This window comes from Megalops cyprinoides, chromosome 9, assembly GCF_013368585.1.
Source record: "Megalops cyprinoides isolate fMegCyp1 chromosome 9, fMegCyp1.pri, whole genome shotgun sequence".
Lineage (NCBI taxonomy): Eukaryota > Metazoa > Chordata > Actinopteri > Elopiformes > Megalopidae > Megalops > Megalops cyprinoides.
In genome coordinates this window covers 24,727,208-24,754,835 of record NC_050591.1, presented here as the reverse complement: position 1 = coordinate 24,754,835, position 27,628 = coordinate 24,727,208, and the positions used below count along the sequence as shown (strand labels likewise).

At 40.3% G+C, this 27,628-nt stretch overlaps 2 protein-coding genes across 3 annotated transcripts in view; one reads left to right on the top strand and one right to left on the bottom strand.

Moving 5' to 3' along the window:
• Positions 1 to 426: 426 nt before the first annotated feature.
• On the bottom strand, positions 427 to 23,269 carry smc4 (structural maintenance of chromosomes 4). Its single transcript, XM_036536492.1, has 24 exons — positions 23,111 to 23,269; positions 21,287 to 21,437; positions 20,023 to 20,213; positions 19,257 to 19,448; positions 17,891 to 18,067; positions 15,323 to 15,487; positions 13,252 to 13,379; positions 12,530 to 12,670; positions 12,119 to 12,269; positions 10,393 to 10,557; positions 9,944 to 10,177; positions 9,450 to 9,635; positions 8,982 to 9,143; positions 7,420 to 7,645; positions 6,998 to 7,077; positions 6,749 to 6,901; positions 6,224 to 6,350; positions 5,690 to 5,879; positions 4,590 to 4,734; positions 4,067 to 4,240; positions 2,836 to 3,018; positions 2,228 to 2,460; positions 1,359 to 1,542; positions 427 to 738 (listed from the first exon to the last, which is right to left on the bottom strand). The coding sequence occupies exons 2-24, from the start codon at positions 21,426 to 21,428 to the stop codon at positions 571 to 573; spliced, it is 3,897 nt and encodes a 1,298-aa protein (XP_036392385.1). The 5' UTR covers positions 21,429 to 21,437; positions 23,111 to 23,269; the 3' UTR covers positions 427 to 570.
• A 579-nt stretch (positions 23,270 to 23,848) lies between these two features.
• The window catches only part of ift80 (intraflagellar transport 80 homolog (Chlamydomonas)), a 47,956-nt gene continuing 44,176 nt past the window's right edge, over positions 23,849 to 27,628 (top strand). The window contains exons 1-3 of one of the 2 annotated variants that reach the window (XM_036537498.1): positions 23,849 to 24,146; positions 24,800 to 24,871; positions 25,713 to 25,934. In XM_036537498.1, the coding sequence (XP_036393391.1) occupies positions 24,835 to 24,871; positions 25,713 to 25,934 (259 nt within the window). In that variant the 5' untranslated portion in view covers positions 23,849 to 24,146; positions 24,800 to 24,834. Of the gene's footprint in view, positions 24,147 to 24,675; positions 24,712 to 24,799; positions 24,872 to 25,712; positions 25,935 to 27,628 lie in introns of those variants that run through there. The other variant, XM_036537497.1, reaches the window with a different exon arrangement.

The following is a 27,628-nucleotide window of genomic DNA, read 5'->3' as shown; positions in this document are numbered from 1 at the left end:
ACTAATTTGCCCATAACATGATTTGAAAACTATTATAGTCTGATTATATAGACTATAGTCTATATTTTACCTATCATGTACTTTTAAATTCCAATAAAATGTTTATCACTTCATGTATTGCCACCAAGTTTTCTTCATACTTAAGGGAAGCCACTCTCTCCTCAAGGTAAGAAACAATCAAATACACTGTTTGATATGCCTAGGGTGGGGTATTCTCATATTCCTGTATCATTCTAGCACTTTGATGTTTTACAGTGCTGTGGTAACATTCTGGTCTTTTATATTGTCCCATTTCAAAAAAACATTAGGCCATGGAGACTCATTACAGCAGCAAGTTCAGGTTTCCAAATTAATGTTTAAATGTGGAAATGCACTGAGCGTACTATCAGACCACTTAGCTTATAAAGATTTTTATTTTTCCTCCAATATAAAAAGACAGCTTTGTCACAGTGAAAAAAAAGAGGTAAAGATGTCCAATGTATACACATAGAAATACATATAAAAATTCAGACAGGACAAGTATGCCAATTATTTTTCTACAGCCTGCAGTGAAAGCTCATGTTGAGTTTTTCAGGCTGAGCCCACCTCCAACAGCTCTTTGGAGGCAATGGTTTTGGGGTTGATGCCCACACTCTTAGTGGTATTGTGAGTTTTGTAGATGCCAATCAGCCGGTCTGCAATCTCGAACATGTTGTTCCGCAGCGAGATGATGATGAACTGGGCATTCTTTGTTTGTTCCTGTTGGGGGGGAAGAGAAAAGAAAGCCCTCAGTTTTGCTTTGGAACTGCACGTCCACAATTCAGGGAACTGTATTTTGCACCATACTGGCGATGTGCGTCATTCAAGGCACTTTTGAACAGTGCCTGCCTGGAATTAAATGCAAACCTTGAATTACCCACTAACAGCCAATTACAAGCCACCACAACTTGCAGCTCCCCCCCTCAGAGGCAAGAAATGGAAACAAAATTTGCCATATGTAGTTTCTTCTAAGCAAGTGGATGAAAGGTTTGATTAAATCCCATCTAAATAGGCTTTGCTTTGTGTTGTAATACATAGTCTGTGGAGCTAAAGCTTTTTACAAGACCCACTGTTTATACCATGACAAGGCTCAAGGTCAACAACCACTTCTCAAGATGGATCTAGAATGTAGAGTTGTTTATGCGCAAAAACAAACAAAAAAGCTTCCAACAACAGAACTAGGGTCAGAACCTAAGGACCAATCCAATTTCTTAGGACCCATACATTAATAAAACAGACCAATGTCAAGACCTAACACAAATACTTGGCATCAAGTAGTGACGGCTGATTGTCACTTCATGAGAATATATCCACGAAGGTGGCGGCAGACATTTACTTACATAGATGTAGAAAGCCACGATAGACACGTTCTTGAAGTCAAGGGCAGCATCAATCTCGTCCATGAAGTAGAGAGGAGTGGGCTTGAAATGGTGCAGGGCAAAGACGAGGGCCAGAGAGCTAAGCGTCTTCTCCCCACCAGACAGGTTAAAGATTTTCTTCCAGCTCTTCTTTGGGGGTCGCACACTGCAAAGAGAGAGGTGAGGGGATTTAAAACCTAGGTACCAAAGCAACATCCTCAGTTCTTGAAAGCACAGTGGCTTATTGGCTGAGGTTAAGAGAACTACTAAAACACCAAAATCAACTTAAGACATTGTCAACTGGTTTTATGCACGCAAGTACATGTGACGTGTATATGTATCTTTGTTGACCACCACTGCTCTGTTGTCTCTGCCTTTTATTCCCTGTGAGGTCTCTCCTATAATCTTAAAAACTTTCAGTTTTGAACTGAAAAGCTTCAATGACTGGCACACATTTTGACATCTCAGGTGCAAACCCACTGCTTACAGACATTTATTGCATGAAGGCCAGTGGATGGCAGTGTTTTATTCTGCTTTCTTTGTTCTGTACCTATTCTCTGGAACTGTATATACAACAGTGAAGATTTGATGCTGTTGTACCTTCTAGCATCCTCCACAACAGACTAAGGAACAGGACTTGCTAACTTAAAGGTTGCTAGTTCAGTTCCCTTCTGGGCACTGCTGTTGTACCCTTTGGCAAGGTACTTAACTCACCACTGCCTCAGTAAATATCCAGCTGTATAAATAGATAAACACGTAGGAACTACTGGATTGACAGTTAAATGACAGTATTGTAATGTAATTACCATCAAAGACCTTGCTGTCAGAAATGGAGAGCCTTCAGTACTTACCTGAACATGATTCCCTCAGAGAAGGGGTCCAGGCTGTCCACCAGCTCCAGCTCCGCATCGCCCCCTAAAGTCAGCATCTGGTAGTTCTCCTTCAGCTTGTTGGTGATGATGTTGAAGCCGGCCATGAACTCATTGAGCCGCTGCTTGCGCAGGTTCTCGCAGGCCTGCTTGAAGCTGTCCCTCTGCGTAGTGATTTCATCCAGTTCTGCCACACGCTGCAGGTATAGGGCCTCCTGCAACAGCCAGTGACACAGAGATGAGTGACACACAAACACAACTCCAGACTAAATGATCACACGGGGAACAGCTTGAAAAGCAGTGTTGATGTGTGTCCTTCACAGCAAAACGCCCATAAACAGGGCAGTTTGTATAGGCTAAATTAACTTAAGAGACTACCCCCTAAAACATAACCTTGTACAGTGTGGTTTTAGTGAGAAGACAAATTTGAAATACACTGTGCCAGGTAAAGATTTCAAGAGGTCAATTATTGAAATGGCTAGCAGTATTTTCAGACCGATTTAACAACCCACAAGTGGATATGTAGACATAAATGTAAGGTAATGTAATGTCACTGCATGTCCCTCAAATGAGCACAAGCTGTAGCCTACCTTTTTCTTGTACTCGGCGATGGCCCCCAGGTTGGGCTTCATCTGGTCGCAGCGGGCTTCCAGCAGGGCGATTTTGTTGGTGATGACGTCAGGGTTCTGGCCGGCCTCCAGGTCTTCGGGGGTCAGCTTGGGCAGTTCCTCAGCCGGCTGGTCATCGATCGCGTGCAGTGTGATCTTTGAGGCCTGAGGAGACAGAACAGAGCTGATCTATTATCCCACCACAGTGAATCCCACTGTGCCTTAATGCAGCTGCAGGAAATACTGCAGAATCACTCATCCACAAGAGCAACAGGACTAGAAGTGAGAACCAGGTCTTTACTTTGTATCTGGAGCTGCATTCAGGAAAAAAGTCATTGTTGTGAACTCAGTTTAACAAATACACCTTAACTACAAAGTGCAGTAGGAAGTAACTATACTACACAAAAGAAAATTAGTGAATTTACCGGACAAATCACTGAAATGGTGAGCTGAATTCAGTACTTGGTGAGGATTTTTTTGAAATGGTGCGACTTTTTACAATTTATGTTTCTGAAAATGACAAACAATAGTTTACTAAAATTACCACCATATTTCAGAAATAAAAGTGGAGTGCCAATATAAATAGTTTATTATGCAACATGCCAGTACCAACCACTGGATGTCATCATTTTCTGCAGTTCAAAAACAATTCATGTTCCCTGATGCCCTGGTAGTTCTATCATTTAGGCACTGTTTTGTGGCATGACTTCCTAAGCTCATTTCCAAACTTATATTTGTTGGTATGTGCTTTACAGATTGAAAATGATGCCTGCAATATATTTCCCAACTTTCAGACTGATAAATACACCTCCAAAAGCACTCATCACGCATAATGTTGACAAAGACACTCAACAGAAACTCCTAATGGTTAACAGGTTTCATGCTTAAGTATGAATTCAAACACTTAGCCCAACAGGTGTAAACTGTAGTAGTTACTAACATAAGCCAAAATCCCAAAACATGGTCTTTTTCTCTACTTTATTATAAAATCTAAAATGTAAGATAAAATTGCACATAATGTATTTACTTAAAAGCTAGATACCATTATATACTGCATACTCCCAACACATCAAGAATTTGATTTTGCCAAGGAAAAAAAGTTTCATCAACTACTTCTTGGAGCCTCTGACATTGACCCACTCTCACTGGGGAGCTTGATTTATCAACCTGTACCTGTCTGAGCCAATCTTGAGTCAATGACACTGACACACACCTCTTTCTGCCAGTGCTTGATTTTATTCTGGTGCTCAGTAATGGCTCCCTCGATCTGCTCCACCTTCAACCGCACGCTGAGGGACTCCTTCTGCAACGCGTGCTCCTGCTCCTGGATGGCCTTGATCTCCTGCAGCACGCCACGGTGCTGCTCCTGCACCTCCGGCAGCGCCTCCTACAGCATGGCAGAAGCACAGGCACCATCAGTCTTTTACAAGGACTGAGCTGGTGTTCTCAGCCCACCTCTTACAGAGGGATGCAATTCTATTCCTGAAAGTCTTCAGTCCAGGTGAACACTTCTGTTTCACCAAATCACTTAAGGACTCTATTCAACTAAATGCAGACTTAACTGGATAAATTAATATCACCTCATAGTACACCACAGTTGTGTCTTTTAAAGAAAGTTGAACATAGTGGACTGCAGGCCTGATTGAAACTAAGCCTGACCTCACCATAATGCCACTGTCTACTCATAGCATGAAGCCGGAGGCCAGCATTCTATCTGCGCCTGTAACCCCACTGACCTCAGCCTCCTGGCACTCCTTCATGATGTCAGCAGCTTGTTCCTCCAGCTTCTTCAGCTGCTCGGTCATCTCCTCAATGGCTTTCTCATTCTCCTGAATCTCTGCCTCCGTGCGGGAAACGGCCTCCTCAGATTTCTTAAGGTTTCTGGAGGAAAAGGGAAAGGATCAGTCCGTGCACTGAAAAACTTCTATTAATATAATTTACCACAGATGGTATTAAATTTTACTGTATGAATTAAAATCTCTCCGAGTCACAAAACAGTGATTAGCATTGGGCTTTATTATTCCTGTGCATTTTAATTAAAAAAGAACAGACGCTGTGACAAACGACTTTACACTACAGCTACAGCTACAATTATTCCATTTGGTAGACGCACATATCTAGAGGGACTCATAAAATATTTGTGACCGTACTGCAAGGCTTGACGTATTTGAATCACCATGATATTTATCTGTTTATCAAGCAGCATTTGTCCAGAGTATGAAAAACGAAAAGTTTTTATATTGTTATATAACAGTATATATTGCTGCAATAAAGCCAAATTTACAAAAGTACCCTTTGTTACAATGTAGTTAATCCATTGAGTTAAATTATAAACAATGTAACATTTAAAATGTAAAAGTGAGAAGTTAAAGTTTTGCACACTACACCATTACGGAGGTCTTTTTTCCCCCCGCATCTGATGTTACTTCCTACATATTGATTTAATTTTTTGGACTTTAATTCTATGCTGTCCCTCCAAATCATTCTAAACGGATTAGAATGTCAACATTGTCAGCATTATAGTTCCAACAGCCCACTCATAGGAAGACTAACAGTTAATCAGAAATCTGGTACATCCTCAAGGAGTCTGAGAAGGTACTTGTTAAATTTCACAGGACCCAAACTGAGTGAAAGTACTTTTTCATCATTAAGAAGTAAACATGCTAATCAAAGATGGGCAATGGCACACAGAACAGATCAAGACACTGAGCTGGGAAAAATATAATATAAATACATATAATATTATATATATATATATATATATATATATATATATATATATATATATATATATATATATATATATATATTATATAAAAAAATAAATGGCTCTGACCTGCTAGCAGTCTTGATGGCCACCTGGGCCTTGGTGATGGCAGAGGAGCATTCATCCAGTTCTTTGTTGACCTTGTCCAGCTTGTCCTGCTGTGCCTTCAGCTTGTGGCTGTTGATGTCCACAATGAGGTTGTGTAGCCGCTTCACCTCGGCCTCCACTTTCCCCGCTTTGCTCGCTGCTGCTTCGAAATCTGAGCAGAGAGCCGGCTCATTTCATTAACCAAGCACTCAGCAAGTAGCCAGGGACAAGACAACTACCAACCATTTCTTTCTAGGAGCTGTGTGCACATCACAGCTGAATATTTATCATGCCATAGAAGGTTACAATATTGAAATCAATGTCAAAGAAGCCCTCCTAAACGTATTTTAGCTTTAGTCGTCATTACAAGAGATTGACCCATTAATAACATGAGGAAAAAAATAAAGCAATTATTTGCATTCTTACCACTCAGATAGTCGGTATAACCCTCAACAAGCTACTGATAAAACGTGCATTCACTGAGCCAATAAGCTGAAGAAATGAAGGAGAACACACCTTTCTTGAAGGCCTCCAGGCTTTTCTCCATCTGTTTCTGCTTGTTCTTATCAGGAGCTGCTGCCACGACATTGGCCTCCAGCTCCTTCATCTGAGACTTGAGGTGAACCTCCTGCTCCGACAGGCTCTGTACAGTAGGAACGCACCATAGCTGACACAGAGCTGGCAGTACAGTGTAGAGTGTACAGAGAACAGCATAACCCTAGGCTTCCACAAGCTGCCTATGTGCTTCCTCACCTGGTGTATAATTCTTCTGCAACAGACTAGAAAGGGCAGAATGGCTGAAAAGTTTGTGGTATCAAATTGTGTTATTTTTAATCATATGCCTGCATGTTCACATCACTGCAAAAAACGCTGCCATATCCACAGCGTCAGAGTCTCCACAGAGTCTCCATGAAGCACTGTGGGATGTGATGAGCGATGCTGTGCAAATGGAAAAAATATTCCAAATGGTTGCCTCCCTCGTCGGCAGGCCAAATCAGAGTGCATGATGCGCGTGTGTCCGAGCTGAGGGCGGGCGCTCACCTGGATGCTGGCGTTGTACTTCTCCAGAGTGTTCTTCATGTCACGTAGCTCCTTCCTCAGCCTGTGGACCTTCTCCTCCAGCTGCAGCTTCCCCTCCTGGCAGCTCTGCAGCTGCACCACCTGCTCGCTCAGCTTGCTCTCCATCTTATCGAGCTGGCGGAGTCCAGAGAGCAGAGAGCAGGGTTAGTGCCCGTGACAGAAATGGGAAATGGCCAGGTAGTGGGAGAGATGGACGTTCTCCCTTCTTACCTCCTCCTGTGTGACCTCAGTTCCGAGAGAAGAGCCCATCCTGCCGCGCATCACGCGCCCGCCCCCTCCAGTCATAGTACCTGCAGGGGAGAGAGTGCAAGAGACTCATGCAGAGTGTGTAATGGAAGCCAGTCCTTCAACAACCTCCCTCTCTACGACCCACTCAGACCAGCATTCAGCAACCCTACTCCAATCTCTCATGTAACCCGTCTGCCCGCTACGTTCTCCAAACAGTCCCATGCTGGAGCGAAGGGCAAGCCATTCTACCAAAGCACGGGTCCCCAGTTAAAGCACACAATCCTTCCCAAAGCTGACCCTCATAAAAGAGCCTGTTGAGCTGACACAACAGTTCCAGTAGAAGAACTATGCCCCAAGCTTATCCATGGGTGATGGCTGAAAGGCATGGGGTAGAAAAACCTTACCGGCCTGCTCGATGATCTGGCCCTGCAGGGTCACAACTCTCCAGCGCTTGTCCTTCTGGAAGGCCAGCCGTGTGGCCTGCTCCAGGTTGTTGGCCACCAGTGTGTCACGCAAGGCAAAGTAGAACGCTGGGCGCACCGCTTCGTCATTCACCTTCACCATGTCAAAGAGGCGGGGCATGTTCTCAGGGGTCTGAATCGGCCCCATGCTCTTCTCCCACACCTTCATCTGAGAACAGGAGCAGACAATTTTACCTTAACTTGCTTAACAGCCACCACTACAATATGATACTTCCTTATCAGATTCATGCCAGCTTTTTCCTGAGGCAACGCCATGTGTCAGGTGTAGTTACACATCTAACCACTACAAGCTTGCTAACTTGATTCCCAGATGGCACACTGCCATTAGCCCTTTTCGCACATGAAGCCAAGGACCAGGAACTATGACCCAGGAACTAAAGCACAGGTCCAGGAAGACCTTCACTTGGGAAGCTTGTGTTCAATGCCATTTGTGGTAAACAAAAATTCAGAAACAGAAAAAAATGAATAACTAGCTATCCAGTTAACTACCTTACCAAGTACTCTCACGATTACTCCTAGATAAGTAACTTGAGAGAAGATTATAATTATGGAATGAAAGAACTTACACATGCTGATTTCTAGAATAATATTACTGGTGAGGTATCTTGAAAGTTCAAAAAGATAGCTGAAGTCATTACAGCCAGCTTGTCTGAAATGCTCTCTTGTTGGCAAAGAAAAGTTTACAGCTAGTCTACAGCTAATGTTTGAAGGATCCAGCAAGCAGTATTGCCCACTCACAAAAGAAAAAACAATTTCAAAAAACTAAGTCTCAAAAGGCATTATTGTTGTAAGCAGGCTAGCTAAACATGTGAGCTGTCATACAGTTAACAGGTGTACTGCTTGACCTGGACAATGTGAACAAACCACTTTATTTTCCTATATCTAATATGGTTCAGTCTTTAGTTGGTTTGTTTTTGCATCTTTATTTTTGGAGGCAGGTGCAACTTTTTACTACTTTGCAAGGTCATATGCAGACTCGTTATCGACCGAAAAACAGCGACTGTACTTCCTGATTATATGCAACAATGAATACAGCATAGTATTTCATTATCTAATAACTCTTCCCTATGCCTTGCTACCCCCTCTTGGTTAAGAGGAATTAGCAAAGCTTACTTTCAGTGTTGGTCCCACTAATCCATGAAAAATATAATGGAAAAAGAATACAGGCCATTAGCCATAGTTCCTTTGAGTTTGAGTTCCGACAGTGATTAGAAGCTCTGGCATTTTCAGTATGTTACCCAACTGGTGCAAGTATTGAGCTGTATGTTAATAGTATGTCAAATGTGTGCTATGTATGTCACTCTGAGTGCATCTGCTAAATAAATAATGCCACAGCATCCAGTCCCACCCTAGATTCAAGACTATACCCTCAGGTCTCCACCTGGCCATCTCAAAAATGTCTGACTACTAAGGATTGTAAAACTGTATCTAAATATGAAGTGAACCAAATTACTGTCGACAAATGCCCTCACTCTCAGACTGACCTTGTCCAACCCGATGAAAGTGGCGACCCCAATGTTTTGGGACTTGAGGAAGTTGACGCACTTCTGGGCCGTGTCGATGGTGTCCACCAGGATATTGTCCAGTGAGCCGCAGCATGAGGAGATGGCGATGTCATACTTCTCATCAATGGCTCCCAGGTCTCCCTAATATCACAAAGAAGAAATCTTAGAACAGTTTACTGAACACTTATAAGGGCTCAACATTAACAGTAGTCCAGGTCGATGAAATTTCACAGGTCACGAGGTTTTGGCAACCATTCTGTATGGTCCTGGTTGCCTTTTGCATTTTCCTAATAGAAGAGTATAAAGTAGTGATTCTCAATATTCATTTTTAAATACTATTTTACCAAGTAGGGTCAAATAAGACTCAGTTCTCGTTTACCACCACGACCTGGCCTTGTGACTGCATGAGGCTGATAACAGGTTTTCACAGTGAGATGATGACCTCACCAGCCGTCCCAGGATGCCGGGGATTTTGCCACTCCTCTTCTGCTGCATGAGGGCATCCAGCACCTTCCCCCGGCTGCGGTTGGAGGACAGAGAACTCTTGGCCTCCTCCACCTTCTGCCTCATGTCCTTGACCACCTCCCGCACCCGCCCATCCGCCTGACTGATCTGCTCCAGCTCCTGCTCATCCTGTAGGGACATTAATAAAGGTGGCTTACAAGCCTCTCTAACACTCACAAAATAAGTAAAACTCTGTAGACTGAAGAAAACTGTGCAAGCTCACTACCATTCTACAGACTCATTTCAACTTTGCCCAGCAAGAGGGTCACAGGTCATCATAAGCTGATCTTCACCGCCCTCATATTTAGCACAAGACACCCCTCTTCTTGACAGCTCAGCGCTCCAGACTTCTAACAACTAATGCTCTAACACTGACTCTTGACCCCCATCCCACTCTCCTGCTGCCATCCACAGCCCCAGCGCTGCAGCCAAAGTACCTTTTTCAGCTCCTGCTCGCACTTTGGGATCTTGACTTGAAGGTCCTTGATGGCAGCCTTCCTCTCACACAGGGTCTCTGTGGCGGTCTGCAGAGCCTCCTTGGCCTTGTTGAGCTGGGTCACCGCCGTGTTGTGGCGGCTCAAGTAAATGTCTAGCTCTGACTGGGCCACGTCCATCCGAGAGCGGGTCTCATTCACTGCCTTACTCAGTTCCATCAGTTCCGCCTCCTTCGCCTACAGACAGGCCCCAGAGGGAAGGACAGGAATTGCAATGAGGCAGACTGGCAAGGAATTTTCTATTACCAACCCAAGTACCTCCCTATTCTGCCCCCAAACTGGCAACTGATTGGAAATATGCACAAGGAACATCAAGAGGGAAGGTGCCCACTGCATGACAAAGCTGATTGTTATGCAGTTGTTCCTTGTGCAGAGGTGGCACAAACTCTAACCTCTTTATCTTGCTGCAAGCCACTGGTCTCTTCCTTCAGGCTTTCCATCACTTTCTTCAGCTTTTCCTCCTCTGTAACTTTCTGTTTTTCCAGGTCTTCTCTCTTTGCTGTGGCCTCAGTAATGGTCTTCTCACTGCTAGCAGGGATGTTCCTCACTTCCTCAAGCTGGTGGGCAGGACATACAGATCAGTGAAGTCTACAGCAAGAATTCCAAACTTGTTACTTACTGGTAATGTTAAATATGCACCTCTGCTGAAGGAAAACAACTGCCTTGCTGGTGAATACAATTTCTTGTGCCTTATAGTGTACTTTCAATCATTTTTTAAACAGACAGGACATTATGAAGGGGAAGTGCAATTTTGTGAAGAAAACTTTGTTTATATATAAATACAAAAAAAACTTTGTTAAATGTCCTTACATATAGGAGACAGCTATGTCTGCACTAAATGTATATAACCAAACATCTGCAGACAACCTAAAAAGTTCATACAAGAACAGTTAACAGATCCATTTGTGCTTAAAAAGTCAGAATACGCAGCAGTTTAAATGGCTGATGTATTGGTGCAGCTCAGTACCTTTCTTCTGCCACACTGCAGAACACAGCTCCCGAGGGAACAGCTTTTCCCCTTGTGCCAAATATCACTCCACTTTATTACTGCATGATTATTTTTGGGTTATAACGCAGAGAGGGAGAACTGGGCAGTGAGACTGACTGGAGAATGCCAGACAGGCTGATCAGTGTCATATACACAAGTTGTAAAAAATTTTGTGTAAAATCATCTGGCATACAATAATACTGCTTTGTTTTGAAGGAAGAGTTAATGATTCAGCTCTATAATACTTTAGCTCCTACAGCCATCACTTAATTTATGTGTACAGTTTATTTACTCTGCATATAAAGAATCTGACAAACAGTTTGTGATTATAAAATGCTTATTTATAGGCTGCCTTCAGCATTTGTGTGGAAATGAGTTACAAAATTATGAATTGGTTTTCTTCAGTGACTGGTTAACCCAACTTCTGGACCCATGTTAACTAGCCACACATCATTCATTTAATGGGCCAGTTCTGAATTCTTTGCACTAGCTCTCAGGCATAAGGTAGAGGCAGACATTGTGCATCTTAAAACTGACTTTAAGCATAACAATGCTAAGGAGACACAACCACATTCTAAGAACTTCTGTGCATGTATAACATCTTGAAAATTTAGGTGACCAGCTAAAATCAGAGGCAAAAAGTTGTCTGGGTTATATTTATTTTACCCTTGCCTTGCATGTTATATTTATTCAGAGGCATATAGACGTAACATCTTGCCATTTTATTTAGCATGCCCATAAAAGAGAATTTCTAAAAATCTTCAGTAACCTGCCTGCTAAGTTTCTGCATGTCTGGTTAAGCTTTTAAATTACTTCATTTAGTTTAGGAAAGGAAATTGTATTGCAGCAGCCTCTAGTTTGGCCCTTACACAAAATAAATACACCAAAATGAAAGTGTTAGGCTGTTGGTGCTTTTTAATACAGTATGATATTGTTTGCTTTATACTGCCATCTGCAATACACAGAAATCATTTAGCACAACCTCCCATATTAAAAGCTAGAAAACGGTATAGTTCACTACTCCAGAAAAGCAACTGGAAGTAGTTGCACAGAAGATGGTCTGACTGTCACATCTGTGGTTCTGACTTAAGTACAGTAATTATGAATAAGAATGAGGGCTGGATGGGTACCTTCTCCTTGTCCTTCTGTAACTGTTTCTGCAGCTTCTTGGTCTTGGTCTTGGAGTGCTTCAACTTCTCGCGCACCTCCACATCCTGCAGGTCCAGCTGGGTAAACTTCTCCTTCTGGCCTTCAATGAACTTTGTCAGCTTCCCCAGTTTCCTGGTCACCAGAATATTAATACAAAAATTACACAAGAGCCTTAACAAAAAACAAACAAACAAAAAAAACCCTCTTTCCCAGCCCAGAAGTAACAAGACCACAACTCCCACAATTCTCTCTCCTCAAGACACACACTGCTTCCTAAGCACCATGAAAAGTAAAGAAAAAAAAAAAAAAAAAAAAAACACACAACAATAAAGAAACAACTGTCTGTCAGAGGTTGAATATTACTCTGCCAGACAGAAATGAAAGCTTCATACTTTTCAACATTTTTCAGGTCCTGAGTTCTCTCTTTCATCTCCTCATTAAGTTTGTTGTTTTTCTCTGCAAGTTCCTTGGTGTCTTCTTGGATCTTGTGTTTCTCTGCTTCTTTCTCAGTCACCCTCTTCTGTAGGTCGTGGCTGATAAAAAAAAAGGAAAAAAAAAAAACTATTAAAGCCAGAGCCACCAAAATAAACAGTCCCACATTATGTAGCTCTTGGAACTACAGAGGTTGATACACAATCTATTATCATTATTATTATTATCATTATTATTATATAGTTATTTACAGATGGTGTACAACTTAAAAATCCATTGGGGTGATCAAATGCCTGTACCTACAATTATTCAATTTTTTGTTTGATAAATAGTGTTTGTTCCATAAATAAATTTTAAGGGAGAAACGCCCCTCCTCCAAATCACTTTTATTTAACAGCCTCATAGTGGAAAATAAATGGCAATGAAGTCTGTATAATACACACACTTGTGTCTGAACAAATATCCAACAAACACTGCATTCTCTCATAATACTACACCTTTCCCAAAGTTACTCTTTGGTGTGCATTCCATCTGGACTGGAGGATTAGTGCATACACAATAAATGTTAATAGATGGCACCTGAACTTAAAACAGGGGGTAGTACCAAGTACCACACAGTACCAATAACACAGGTAAGTCCCCACATGCAGTACCCTGAGAGAAGAGGCAGGAGAGTACTCACATGTAGAACTGGCATAGGTAACTTCTATTCTTAAAGATCTCATTCTCCAGTGTGAGAAACTCCACCGCTGTGTTCTTCTCCCCTTCCAGAGCAGACTTCTCCTTCTCCACCATCTTTACACGGTTCAGCTGAGGAGGAGAGGAATGCAGAATAACTAAGGATATGCTGTTCAATTAAACCTTTACCTTACCACCATATGAGCCTGAATTTAATTTCAAGTTCACTGAGGGGGAGGAAGAGACTGAAATTATATCCATGGAAATATTTTGGCTAAATGCACCACACACACAAACAGACACACACGCACACACACAAAGCATGTAGGCCTCCAAGTCTGACAAATACTTTCACATTTAATTTTTTTCCAGGGAACAACTCTCGCTGACCTTGACCAATATTGTAAGCCATCAACACGGATGAGCAAAAGTTAAATATAGGTAACATCCAAATCCCTTTGCAAAATTAATCATTAAGGAAACTGGAATATCTAGGGCTTCTCTACAAGAATAAATCAACATTTATAGTGAAAAGAACATCATTCAATATTCACACCAGTAACTACTGTAAACTAGACAACAACAAAGGTGCCACCTATTTATTTTGAAACTTCCAGATACACCAACCAGTTCAACTTAGCTCAAATATTCAGGACCTAATACAAGTTTACAAAATCAAATTTAAGGCCAGTCATTCCATTACTTTAAACTGATAGATCTTGTATTCAATTTTCAGGAAAAGGTCAATAAGTATTCAAAAATAAATCCAGGGACAAAATGAACCAATATGGACCTCACATGCCTCAAATGCTTGCTACACCCAGGCTCATGATAAAACACTTGATTCCATTTTGCATTAGTGCAAGGTATATTTAAATAAATGTTCATAAGGTACAAGTAGACAAAGGCAGTTATGCTTTCTTAAAATAAATAATTTGTAGAAAATCACAAGACATGATTCTATCTCCAAACAAAGCAACAATTCAAACATCAACTCACCAAAAAATATTTAATATCTATTTCACAACTGCATTCAGCTAGTGACACACTTCACTGGTTATTACAGATCTGTATTCAGGACTGTGGCCTTTATAACCTACCTTTTACAAATTACAGCACAACCCCCCACAAGGATAAAAGCCTAAAAAAATTCTCTGAAATTTGTTAATTATCTACCAAACTTGCCCCACACCACATGAACTATCATTCAAGAACTTTCTAATAAAAGTCAATTTAGCTGTTAATAAAATGTCTGCATCACACCACCATATCTCTTGCTTCTATTCACTGTTCATCTGCTGCCTGGGTCAATTATTTATATGCAATAACTAATAAGAGAGAAGTGGGGGTTACACAGATACAGCGATTTCTAAAAGTAGGACGAGATTTTGTCTTGCTGCCTTGTAAGGAGAGGCAGGTGTCAAGCCAGGGGCCTTCGGTCTGGCCAAGGCATACCTACCAGCTATTACAATAAACAGTGCAGCACCCCCCACACCCCCACGGGCCCCCCGCGAAAAAAAAAAAAAATCCTGTCGATGAGGAAACACACTTGGCTTGAGAGAATGGCAGTTAATAATTACACACCTTCTCTGCTCACTACAAATCTTTAAAACAAGCAGGCTGACAGATTAATTTTTTCAAAGAGAAGACACAACTCCATGGTGTCTGCAGAATGACTAACCAGTAATAATATAATTAAATAAAATATCATCATATTATAAAGGTCTATGCCACAAATTCTTCAAATAAATCAGTCTTAAACATCAGCTATGATATCTGAAACACAGAATGAACAAAAAATATTTTGGAATAGCGAGGACTGATCACACACATTTAGGCTCATTATCTTGGAAGGAAAAAAATCCTTCCATTGCTGCTTCTATCCATTTGAAAGACACTTCTTTAATAAATTTCTCAATTATAACATTCAGACTAAATAAACCAACTGAACCACAACCAGAAAATACAAAAAAAATAAAAAAATAAATAAAAACACAAAAACGACAAAAGGCACAATTAAGCTCAGATCCAGCCTACCACTATTCTGTGCCATGCAGGTGTGGGTGGCTGCTCACCTTCTCACCCCTCTGTTCGTTGAGCTGCTCCACGCGCCGACACAAGGTCTGGATGGGCTCTTTGAGCCGGCAGGAGCCGATGATGTCCTCCAGGTACTCCAGCATGCCCTCGTCATGCTCCGTCTGCCCCTTGGGCTTCATCATGGCAATCTGTTCCACTTCTCCCTGTGCCGCACACACACACACTTTACTCTGTGACACCAAACCAGGTGTCACTCACTCACTGACCCCTAAAAAAAACAAGCTTTATACTTTATAATGAAACCTGGGCAACAATGGTAACAGACGCATCACCCCTGTGCCCCCAAACTGCAACATTTTATCCTGAGACCAGTGCTACAACGGTCTCACACACACACACACACACACACACACACACAAACAGGACCTGCAAACACAATACCGTATCCTTCACCCACGAGTACCTTGACCTGTGCTACAATCACAACACTTCAACCTGGACACAATGAAATATCTTCTTACATCTTTACACAAAATCTAAAAAGAAAGGAACAAATAGAAAACAAAGACAAATGAACAATCAAAACAAAAATTAAAGCCGACTATCATAAATCCCAATACAACCAAACCTCAAAATACTATTAGTACATTTTGTTGCATGGCTATGAAAGACAAGACCTTTTGGTTACACCTAACATGGTGAAACAAGTATTGTGTGGAAAATGACTGTCACACCACTCCCCCAAATTAATTCCCTATATTACAAATTCAAAAATGGTTTCTTAAAGACATACTAATAAAAAAGAAAAGCAGAATGGTGAGACTTCATGCTGAACAGACCTTTAAAGATACAAATAATGTTCATCAATTGTGAATTGTATTTGGTTGTAAACAGACAGACATACAAAAAGAAAACTTTCATTATTCTTACATTCATCAATTAATGAATCAGACAATAACATGGTGTGACTCCTATATGGCAACAAGGCAGTGGTGGACAAAACTACAGCCTGAAACCTCTTTACATGTATTCAGGGGTAGTTACTAAAGCTGATTGTTACTTAAATTTATAGCAAATTAAATTCTTGAAAATAAAAATTTAAAGTAAACAAATAATGGATGCATACTGCACTTGATAATGTCCATTAATATCCAACTTTTTTTTATTTTTTGATTATCACATATATTATAACAAAATAGTTATGCTTTAGTAGATACAGAAAATTTTAAATAGGTGAGGGTTTTTTTTTGCTCTGAGTCTGAAGGCAGTGTGGTGCCAATTCACTCCAACCCAGAGAACACAAGAGCCTACAAAACAGTTGTTCACACTGCGCTTTCTAATGTCTCAAAGACACAGAGATAGAGGGCAAATCTACCCTTAAATCAAAGCACAAAAAGCAAACAAACAGAAAAATCACCATTTATAAAATTCAAGGAACAAAAACACTGCCAGGAAGCAAAACAAAAATACTTCCAACTTTGATGGACTGATAGGAGCCACAAACTCTCATCCACAAACCTTATCACACTGTACCTTGAGAGAGAAATGGACAAATGACACAGGCAGGAAATGTGCAAATCAAGCATAGCGGGTCACAGTTGCAGGGAAGAAAATAAATGTGTAGTACAAAGAAACACACCATGGGGAAAGCTCGAGAAGAAAGGCAATGCTTGCCCAAAGCTTTCAGATCTTCAACTGCCAATCGGCATATTTTTGCTTTACTTGTTTTAGAGGGTACTAATGATGCAGTTGTGGTGTGACAAGAAACACCAGACAAGAAACTTAAGTCAGAACACCACCCACTGGAAAGCACAACAGGTTGATCCCAGTTTCCCAGTTCTGATCAACAGTGGCTCACTGCACGAGCAGCAGGCTACTGACAGACTGTACAAATGACCCGCACCCTGCAAGAAGCTGTCACTGAGCACCACAAGCGTACGTACGGGTGCACACACACACTCCAGAAATTGCTTCAGGACACACATGCAGTCTCAACACATGCAAATTAGTACATTTTGACCTTTAATAAACTGACACACCCTGAAAATGTGGACCCCCTGGCACAAGTTCAGTGACTGGCTCACTGACGAACCTGTGTTGAAATAATCCAATAGTGTGCCTAGTATCAATAAACACAAAATAATTATATATATATTTTTTTTAATTTGGAAGCTCAATCCTGCCACACTGAAGCAGCACAAGTAATATTGGGGTTTGGGTCTCTTTTCTCACACGCCAATATTTACGTGCTGCTAGAGCGGGGAAGGCAGACTAGCAAACCAGACCAGCATAACAACAATGGCCTTCTGATGCATCCCCAAGTTCACACCAGCACAGTCTCCATCTCTGCCTTTTCCTTAAAATTCTACAGCAGCAAATAATGGTTCGCACCTTTACTACATTGCTGCAAACCATGATGCGCTGCTATAGCAGTTTAAGGGCTTGTGTCCCATCCAGCTGGTACTGCTGAAACAGGCTCCTTGTGCAACCAGAACTTAACTTTTTTATGCAATTACACATGATTAAAAATATGTAATGTAAAATCCTTTTGGGTATGATGACCTCAGGCTAAAAAAAGCGAAAACTGATCAAATACGGATTTTTACCTGCAAAATCAAAAATCTGTTGTGGTCCAAGTCTATGCCATGACTACGCAGCAAAATTCCAACGTCTTTGAAGGTTGCCTTCCTGCCATTGATGTGGTAGGCTGAGGAATTATCTTTGCTGGCGGTTCTTGAAACACAGAACTTGCTGTTAGGGATGACTTCGTAGTCATCTCCTTCCTGGTGTAGAGAAGGGGGGGAGGGGCATAAGCAATACACCAGCTTATTTCTTGAAAAGATACTCCACACTCAAGCAGAACAAAGAGAAAATTAGCAAAATAATTACAAAGAAATAAAATGTCAACTTCCCAAGTGCCATGACACTTTGAAAATGGAAGAATACACCGAAGTAAAAGTATAGGCAGAACAATAAACATTTGTGTATTCAATATACAAGTACTGCAAAAACAAAGAAGCAAAATATATATACACACAACATAAGTGAATTAAGTTTTAGCAATAAAAAATCTTTTTAAAATTGTTGTCTGTACTTGTGTGTATATTTTGCTTCTTTGTTTTCTCTTGTTCTCATTTTGAAAACTAAATGAAATTACAAGCCTTATGCACTCACAAAATCAGTTCTCTTTGGTCATGGTAATAATAATTGCTAAAATATAATTTCAGGAGAAAATGGAAGAGATTTCATTATTACACTACACAAAAACATATTACACCTACATAAATAAGCATTAAAGTTTAAATTTCACTAAGACCGAATAGCTTAACTTCTTTGAAGTTGATTAAATTTCACCAATGATTTTTTTTAGTGCAGTGGACAACTTAATTCAACACATTATTTACCGAACAAGCACTGTTTTTTTCCCCCCTTGCCCTCTGGATTAATATGGTTTCAAAATATATGGATAATTTCACAAAAGTATATTTTCACATCTCAGCCTTCAAAAAATTATAAATAAACAAACGTCTAATATCCAGGAAAGTTACCTGGATACAATGAAATCTGTGACAAAGTGTACTTCCACAAACCTTTAAGGAATGCACCACAAAAATATACTTAATTAGCACACTAATTTGTAGAAGCTATTTCCAATAAAAATTTTAAAAGGAAGATGTGTCCACTAGTTTTAGACAGCGGCATTTTAAAAATGATTAACTTTCCACTGCTGTCCTAAATATAATGCCTAATTTATTTACACACACTTCAAGTAAATTACTAATTTTCTAGACTATTTCTACACAGTTTAGGAAAAAAGAACTGAAAAGTAAAAATATGGCACTGTGTGCCAAGATGTACCCCTTCCTTTTATCTCACATGTGTGCTTTAGTGTATAGTGACACTGTCCAGAATTTTAGCTTTCACACATAATCTTCTGAGTGAGGGTGAACACATAAAAATGTGTATTTTTACCTTGTCAGTAATTTTCTGGAAATGCACCTCTACAGTGCAGCTCTGGATGTCCTTGTGTTGGTCAGAGCTGTGAATGAGCACTGAGAGCTTTTTGGACCTAATCTTTTGAGCCCTATATCCAAACACAAAGAGCATTGAATCTATCACGTTGGACTTTCCACTGCCGTTTGGACCAATGATACAGGAAAAGCGCTGGAGAGAGGTAAAGGAAAAAAAAAAGAATAAAAATATTACATATTTATATACATCACTCCTTGGGACAATATTGTATTGCATGTCCATGAAGATATTAGCATGGAATTTTCACTGAATTAATATATTCAGAGTCGGCTATGACACCAATGTGAGTGTAAAAAAAAGGCTGGGTGTAACATTTTTTTTTCTTACATCCGTGTAGAAATAAAAAGGAAGAAAAACTTTAGATTTGGCACAAATTAAATTAACACAGAAGAAAATGCATTTTTACTATATTACAGCTGACAAACCACAACTGAAAAATATAGACAACTAACCAAAAAAGTACATTTGCATTTAACATGTTTTGTAATCTAGGGGTGTACTAAACATATGTACCAAAACCAGTGAAAGTCGTAACATTTAACAGTTTCTGTCATCACAATGACGATGAAAATTACAAATAAAAACTTTTCCTCTTGATTTATGACCAAATACACCACAGTCAAAAGTCATTTTAACAAGGAAATAAAAAAAACATATTCACAGCTAAAATTCACGTGAAAATTGCGTTGCTTGTTTATTTTCATACCTTGTGAAAAGGCCCCAGTATCTGCTTGCCAGCGTATGATTTAAAGTTCTGGTTAACAATATGCGTTATCATCAAGCGAGGAGCGCCCGGTTCATTGGTCATTGCTGGGGGCGGGGGTGGAGGGATGCTACCGAGAATCTCCTCCAAACTTCGATTATCAACCGCCTCGACAGGCACACTCGGAGCGGCATCTGGGGCGAAAAGTTAAACTTTCAAACTACAGTATAATTTATCTTTAGGTGGAGGCAACGAGGCTGGGGGGAGGGGTGGAGGAGCAAAAACAAACAAACAAAACATAGGGTGGATGGTCAGGGAGAAAGAACAAAGGCTGTGCGGAAGGTCGGAAGTTAAATTACACCAGCGACTTTTCTTTGTTCACAATGCAAAAACAAACACCTACATTAGATGAAATAGTCTTAACACTCCTCCAAAAGGAATGACATTATTTCTTCGATAAACATACTGTCGCTACAAAACTATGTGGCGAAGTAAAACAAAGTTTAAATATATATATTTTCGATTAGTTTTTATATGGGCTCTTCCAAGTCGGATAACAGGTTGCATTATAACGATTATAAGTGATAATATATCTACCCATCATAAAGTATTTAACCACCTTTACAAAAAAGCACAAAAATGTCCACATTTTGATTTTATTTACATTGATAACAAACATTAACAAAATAGCAATAGCATAAACTTTGGATTGAACTCAAAACATTGTTTAACACAAACGGATTGTGTGGCTACCTAATAACAACGCTGCTTTTCGACAACAGAGGAAAAAGGACTGACGAGTCGATTATTTATAAAGTAAAAACCGACAAAGTACAAGTTCTCACACCACGACAAGTAATGTAACGATATCCCTAAAGAGACGCAAAAATACCAGCCCATTCATTTTCACAGTGTAAAATACGAGGCAAAGTAAAATCAACGCACCTCGACTACTATTAAATCAAGTCCTCGTCTGTCCTAAATAGCTTAATTTGAAACAGACGCACACACGCCACCATAATAATCAGCTCAAAATCACCGGAGACATTTATTGATACCTAGCTAGCGAGCTAAGCTGGCTAAATGTTATGAATAAACCCGTGGCCACAACTAACTAGCTAATCAAAACTAGCTAGCAACATCAGCTGGAACCAACTACGGTAACTACTATAATGGAAAAAACAACACATAGCCATCAAGATAATGCTGCAACCTAGCTACTCATTTAGATGCAAACACAGCCATCAAAACACCCGTCGCTACTTGCCATTTGTCGGTGTTGCTCCTTGGCCATTTAAGTTCATTTCTGCAGGGGGTACATCCAACTCCTCGTCGGAGTCATCCTGAGGCTGCGCCCCCTTTCCCTTTTGCCTTGCAGCAGTTGAGCTTTTCGTCGTTTTGGACGGCATGGTTTAAATCTGAAGAGGAAATTCGGAACATTCATAGCTAGATAAATCCGGGAGAGAAGCGAAGAGTGGTGGTGCCCGTCCATCTCCCCCCCCCAAACTAGCTTGCTAGCTACTTGTCAAACTGGAGCACCCTTTCACCCCCCCCCCCCTCCACCGTTATCCAGCCATCCCAAGGAGGCATTTTACGATAATCTCGTTTTAAGTCACGGAACCTGTATTTTTGGACATAATCTTGGGTGGGACACCGGTCACCCAAAGAATATAGCTAAAGTTGAGAAAGAAAAAGAGTTTTTCTCAAACTAAAGCAAATACAATTTATATTTTAATTGTTAGTGGAAGCTAGCTTGGTTGTTTGCTAGCTAGGATTCCACAATTAGTTGAGGACGCATCCAAATATTGTTTCTAGTAAAGAAAAAAGTGACAAAAGTTATCCACTGTCCAATCTTACGGTTGGTCCCCAAACAATCCTACGATAGCTATCTTGCGAATCCACATGTTTTCTTCTGATTTCATTTACCCAGAAATGAACTGACAAGTCGATTGCACGGATCAGACAAAGCGTCACGTTACCACCACATTACAAAGACGGAAAAAATGGTGACGTCTCTCCCTGTCAGTAACGAAAGACAGAACTCATAAATAAAACAAACGATAGCTAGCTAGTCAGATTGAAATATGTCTCTTTGCAAAACAAAATCCATTTCCATGAGTTCCGATTCGGCCAATCATGGGGCATTTTCATGAAGATTAAAAAAGTTCATTTTGATTGGCTAGATTACAGCTAGCTAGCTAACTTAGGTAGTTAGCTAGTCTTAAACTATTGAGTAGTCTGTTTTAATTAGCTTGCCAAACAGTTACTTTGCCAATACGATTAATTGTATAATTTAATAAAGCAAAACTCGTTTGCATTAACAAAATGTCGAGTTAATGCACTTAGTTAAAAGATTGCCACCTAACTAGCTATCCCAAGCACTAGCACAAGTACAAGTTAGCTAAATTAGCTCAACATATAAATCGCGTATGCGTAGCTAGCAAGCCAATTCATTTAAAGGCAAAGCTTTGATTATCTAATCAGATGAATAGCTACTGGCAGGCTAGCCAGGCAGCTAACATATGTGCGCAGTAAGCTTGCTAGTAACTATACGGGAAATTAAACTGGCAAACTAGTTGCCTGGTCTAAGTGATGACGTAGTTAGCTAATTAGCTAGTTAGCGATTACCTAGTTAGTTTGTGATTAACCAAGTAGTATATTTTACTAACAAACAACAACATTATGTACTAGCTAGGTTAGTACCCAAGTTTCATAAAACAAATTTAATTTGCATGATGACTGAGCAAAACATTATCTTTAAAGTATATCTTACTAGCTACGTTACCTGTGCGTTATGAACATGCACCACACTTAGGTAACGTTGGCTGGCTAGCTAGCAAGAGCTACAAAGCAAGCAAAATACTAGCTCTGTAATAGCAAGCAAAATTTGCGTACAAACGTCTTAACCTCACTGTAGCTAGATATTAAACCCTTCAAATTATTTTAACGTTAAAATGCCTTCGTAAACATCGTTTGACTAGTTAGTCTAACTACATACGTTATCTAGCTAACTCCCCTCAAAAACACACCTCAAATCGTCAAGTTTATCCCATTTGAAGTTTTGGAGACCCGTAAAAATTGCGATGTTTACCTTTTTCTTAGTGTCAGAACTAAATTCTTTATCTGTGTCGTTGTCCTGATTTTTTTGCGATTTTTTAAGACGCGGTTTAAAACAATCCTTGACGGTGATCGGGTATTAAAAATAAAATACAGTAAGAACCAATTCCTCCTCCTCTGAAGTCAGACTGCTTAACAGGCTCTCTCACTCGAAAATGGCGCCTAAACACCGTAGTCGAACCAAAATTCGTTACAAAGTCGCGCAAAGCATCATGGGAGCTTCATCGGTCAAGTAAGAAGAAATTTAAAAAAGGGGATGATGCCAAGTCTGCAACGTTTTAATGAACGTTTTATGGATAATTTTATTTATTTCAGCATCCATATTAAACACAAAATTCACCAAACACATAATGTTTTTTTGCAAAATAAGGGCATGTAAATATTTTAGTTAAACGTATTATTCCATACGTGTTGAACTGTTGCCTAGAAACGTGGAGCGATATGGGAGGAGTCCATATTTTTAGCATTAGCTAGTAAGTCGAGCGCTTCTTTTTCAATGAAAACAGTTAAATTCTTTTTTCTGTTTAAATTATTCAACGTATGTTATTGTAGAACATATTCGCTAGTTTCATCTCTAATTTGATCGCTGCTTGGTTCTTTGCCAGAGTTGCTAATCTCGCGATAGGCAAGAAAAGCAATTTATACTACACATCTTATTTTGCTAGCTAACGTTAGCTATCTAGCCTAGGTGGGTAGCGTTAGATTACACGTAGCAGTTAAGTTAACGTTAGCTATGTTTTTCAAACGTATTTAAGCGATTTCGAAACATTTCCGATTCCCATTTATTCCATGTACCTAGCTATATATGCGTGTTATTAAGCCATTGATGCTTGATTATCATAGGTACCGTTACTATGTACTGGTGTTTGGCGAATTGTGAATGACGACCTAACTAAGCAAACTTTGAGATTAACGTTAATTACCTTAGTTAATAAACTAACCTACAATACTCTAGCTAGGTACATAGCAACGAGATGCTTCATACCGACCTAAGATGGCAAGGGTATGAGGTAGGTAGTTAACGTTAGCTAATAAGCTAACTAGCAGGTAGACGCTGCTCATCACCTGGCATTGCTAGCTAACGTTATCACAGAGTACGTTAGGTATTTTGCAAAGTAGCTGTATGCTTTGATGCCAGTTATGTTCTAGCTAGTTTGCTAATTCAGTGGTAATTTAACGTCAGTTTGATAGCTGGGTACACCAGTCGCTTGCTAATAAACAGTAACAGGATGGCTTTTTCTCAGCCATCGGACGTTGGCTGGCCAATAACTGCTCTATTAATTGCACCCATCGAATACTAACTGGCTAACTGTCTGTTAGCTTCTTCTATGAGTTAAGGTATTTGAAAGTTTAGTTATAGTAGCTTTTCAGGTTATCGTCATATGATATATAAAATGTGGTTTACTAAATAACGAATATTAACATGAATTATGGGGATTTCAAGTACCTATTTCATTTGTAGGTTAGCTAGCAACAAAGATAGTTAACGTACGGTGGCTGTTATCTTAACGTTAATGGATTTCATTAGTCGTGTATTGTTATCCTTTACTGATAAACGACTAGGTGGTCACATAGGTAGGTACCAAATGATTTATTCTGTAACGCTTTGAATAAGTTTTGTGAAAATATGTGATTGTTAATCCATATGTTTCATTGATGGTAGACTTCGAGGACTGGATTCTGAAGAATTTTGCAACCATGAGATTAAAAACATCTCTCCTGAAGGAGCCTAAACATATCCTTGAAAATGATTCGCATTGAAATTGTCTTTGCTTGATTGTGTTTATATTCATGATGAACATGCATACAAACGTGCATCTTGATTACTAATGTTATGAAGTTTTTGTGTATATTCCTTTGATGTGGGTAGCATGGACCCATTCATAGCAGTCACCTGGGTGACGTATAGAAGTTGTTTTGGCGATAACGCTCGCCACGATTTGAGGCAGAGAGGAGGTTGTGGCGGCGGGTATGGTTAAATTTTAGATTTACTACAATGAAAGAACCAAGTGGGGAATTTTACGACGACAGTCCCTTTGTTACACGTGCCAAGAGGTCATTAATGATTGTTGTGAGTCATGATTCCTGCTTAACTTGGCATCTGAAAAACACTTCCAATATCACTGTCCTTGCATTGGGGCACTGATTTAGTACTTGGATCAGAGGGAAGCCTGTCTGCTACTGGTCTACAAACACTGCTTCTCCCATTCATACACTAGCCAAGCACAGGACCTCTAATCTTTAGCCGTTAGACAGGGGAAGACTCCACTGATGAAGCAGCCTCAGTTATGCTTCCTGAGAGTCTTTTGGGTTGATGGCAGCAGTTTGTACAGTTGATGCAATACAATCTAAGAAATAAAGTGTCTAGGTGCATCAAAGTAAACATCCAACTGCATTCATCAGACCACCTTCTACAGTGACAGCTCCCCCCAGAAGACCCCACAAGAAGATCAAACAGGATGGCTATAGTACGTAGGTGTGCGAAACTGAGTATGCATGTCAGCATATATTTTTCTAGAGAACAATTTGTGCATTCAGTGCATTTCTGATCAGTATTAGCCTTGACAACAGCACACATAAAGAGCTGGTGAGCTGTGTGGGTTGGACCACAGCCGACGAGCTATACTCCTGCAGTGATGACCACCAGATCTTCAGGTGGAATCTGCTGACCAGTGAGACCACGCTGGCCATTAAGCTGCAAGAGGACATTTACCCCATCGATCTGCACTGGTTCCCCAAAGTGGTGGGGGGGAAGAAGCAGGCACTGGCTGAGATCTTCGTGCTCACCAGCACTGACGGTAAATGTTTTGTTAGAATGGTGCCGACACGTGTTGTGAACCTAAAGATGCTTAAGGAGTATCAGGAGGGGTTCTGCATAAGAGGCAACAGGGTTGTTGGGTGTGGACAGACGATGTGAAGTAAGTTTGCGGCATCTTTGTTTGAACTTTATTGCACTGTTGCACCCAGAAATAATTTCCTTATGCATGACATGAGACATAACAGTATTTTAACAGCAAAGTCTGATTTATTCATATGTGTGTCTTGGGCAGTATCAAGGCAAGTGCATGTTGCCTAATAAACAGTGAAGAAGAATGTATGGCTGAAGGTAATGCACAGCAATCGATGACCAATAATCATCTGTTCATCAGCGTTTGGCTTCCCTAAGGACTCGCTAAGTTTTTTTTTGTCTTAAAATGAAACTCCACCCAGTTATCCAATAATTGGAGAGAGGCATTGAAACAAAATACACTGACAGTTTGTTAGCCATTTAAATGTGTATTTGCCAGCTCCGTTTCAGCCTCACCAAACAGTTTGCTAAGTGAGTCAGTACAGAGTTGGAGCTGGACAATGAGGGAGTAAGCTGAGAGGGCACAAGTGGTTTTGTTTAAGAGGCCCAGAGCATCCATCACATTCATGTGAGTGCCTTGCCGGTAATCTGTAATCTCTATGCCTATCGGATGTAAACACGGAGTTGAGATGTGCAGTGATGCCAAGTAACGTGTGGTCAAAATGCTAATAGCAGTGTAGCGTTTCACAAACACACCCACTAACTGAAACAGCAATTTTCCCTGGCAAGTCCTGATGCGATGAAAACGACGTTGAATCTGTATACTCACACTCGCACCAGTGCTGTGGTCAAAAGATGTCATTATTGTCGTTATTTTGTGGTATTTTCAGAATGGGCTTTTCTATAAAAGGCTAAATGGATCTGGAGGAGTGAACCCAGTTGTGATGCAATGTATTGAATTACTTTCTAGTTCACAAGCTGAGTCTTGCATAGAGAACAACAAACCAAAAAATTCTGGAAAGTTATTGTGCACTGTGGATTTTAAATTACATTTGTTTCTGTGTATGTTTTAAATTTCTTGAAGCTCACAGCAGAAATGCTTATGAAATTGTTAGAGCCACAGATAGATAACACGGGTGGGTGGGGAAAATCATATCTGAACTTTTGTGGGTGTATCTTTATCTACCTCATCTCATGCTTGGGTTTCACACTCTTGAAGCAGATGTGCCAGACAAGGATTTAGTATTTTGCACAAGCAGTGGCAGAATTGTGCTATGAACAGTGTGGATGTGGCGTTTCACAAAACGCCTGGTGTACAATCACTTTTTTTTTTTTCTTCTCATAGTTTACTCTATTTACTCTATTTATTCTATCTATAATATAGCTATGCATAGTCATATATTTACTACCTGCTCTGTTTTTCTGGGTCGACGACATCTACTTTTCTTAGGAAGCCCAAATATAGAAACGGGAGAGAACGGCAGCATGCTGATTTGCAGTTTTAGCCAACCAGAAATTACATAGAACATTCTGAATTTTTTAATATGCACAGCCACAAAGTATATGGTAGACTAGTGTCTTTGATAACTGTCTCCATGCCTGATCGCTCACTGTCTCCAGCAGATAGGAAACTGGTTTAAACTAAGTAGCAGAGACTTTGCATTAACTCTTCTTTTTTGCGTACGAAAAAGCAATACCAGGCAG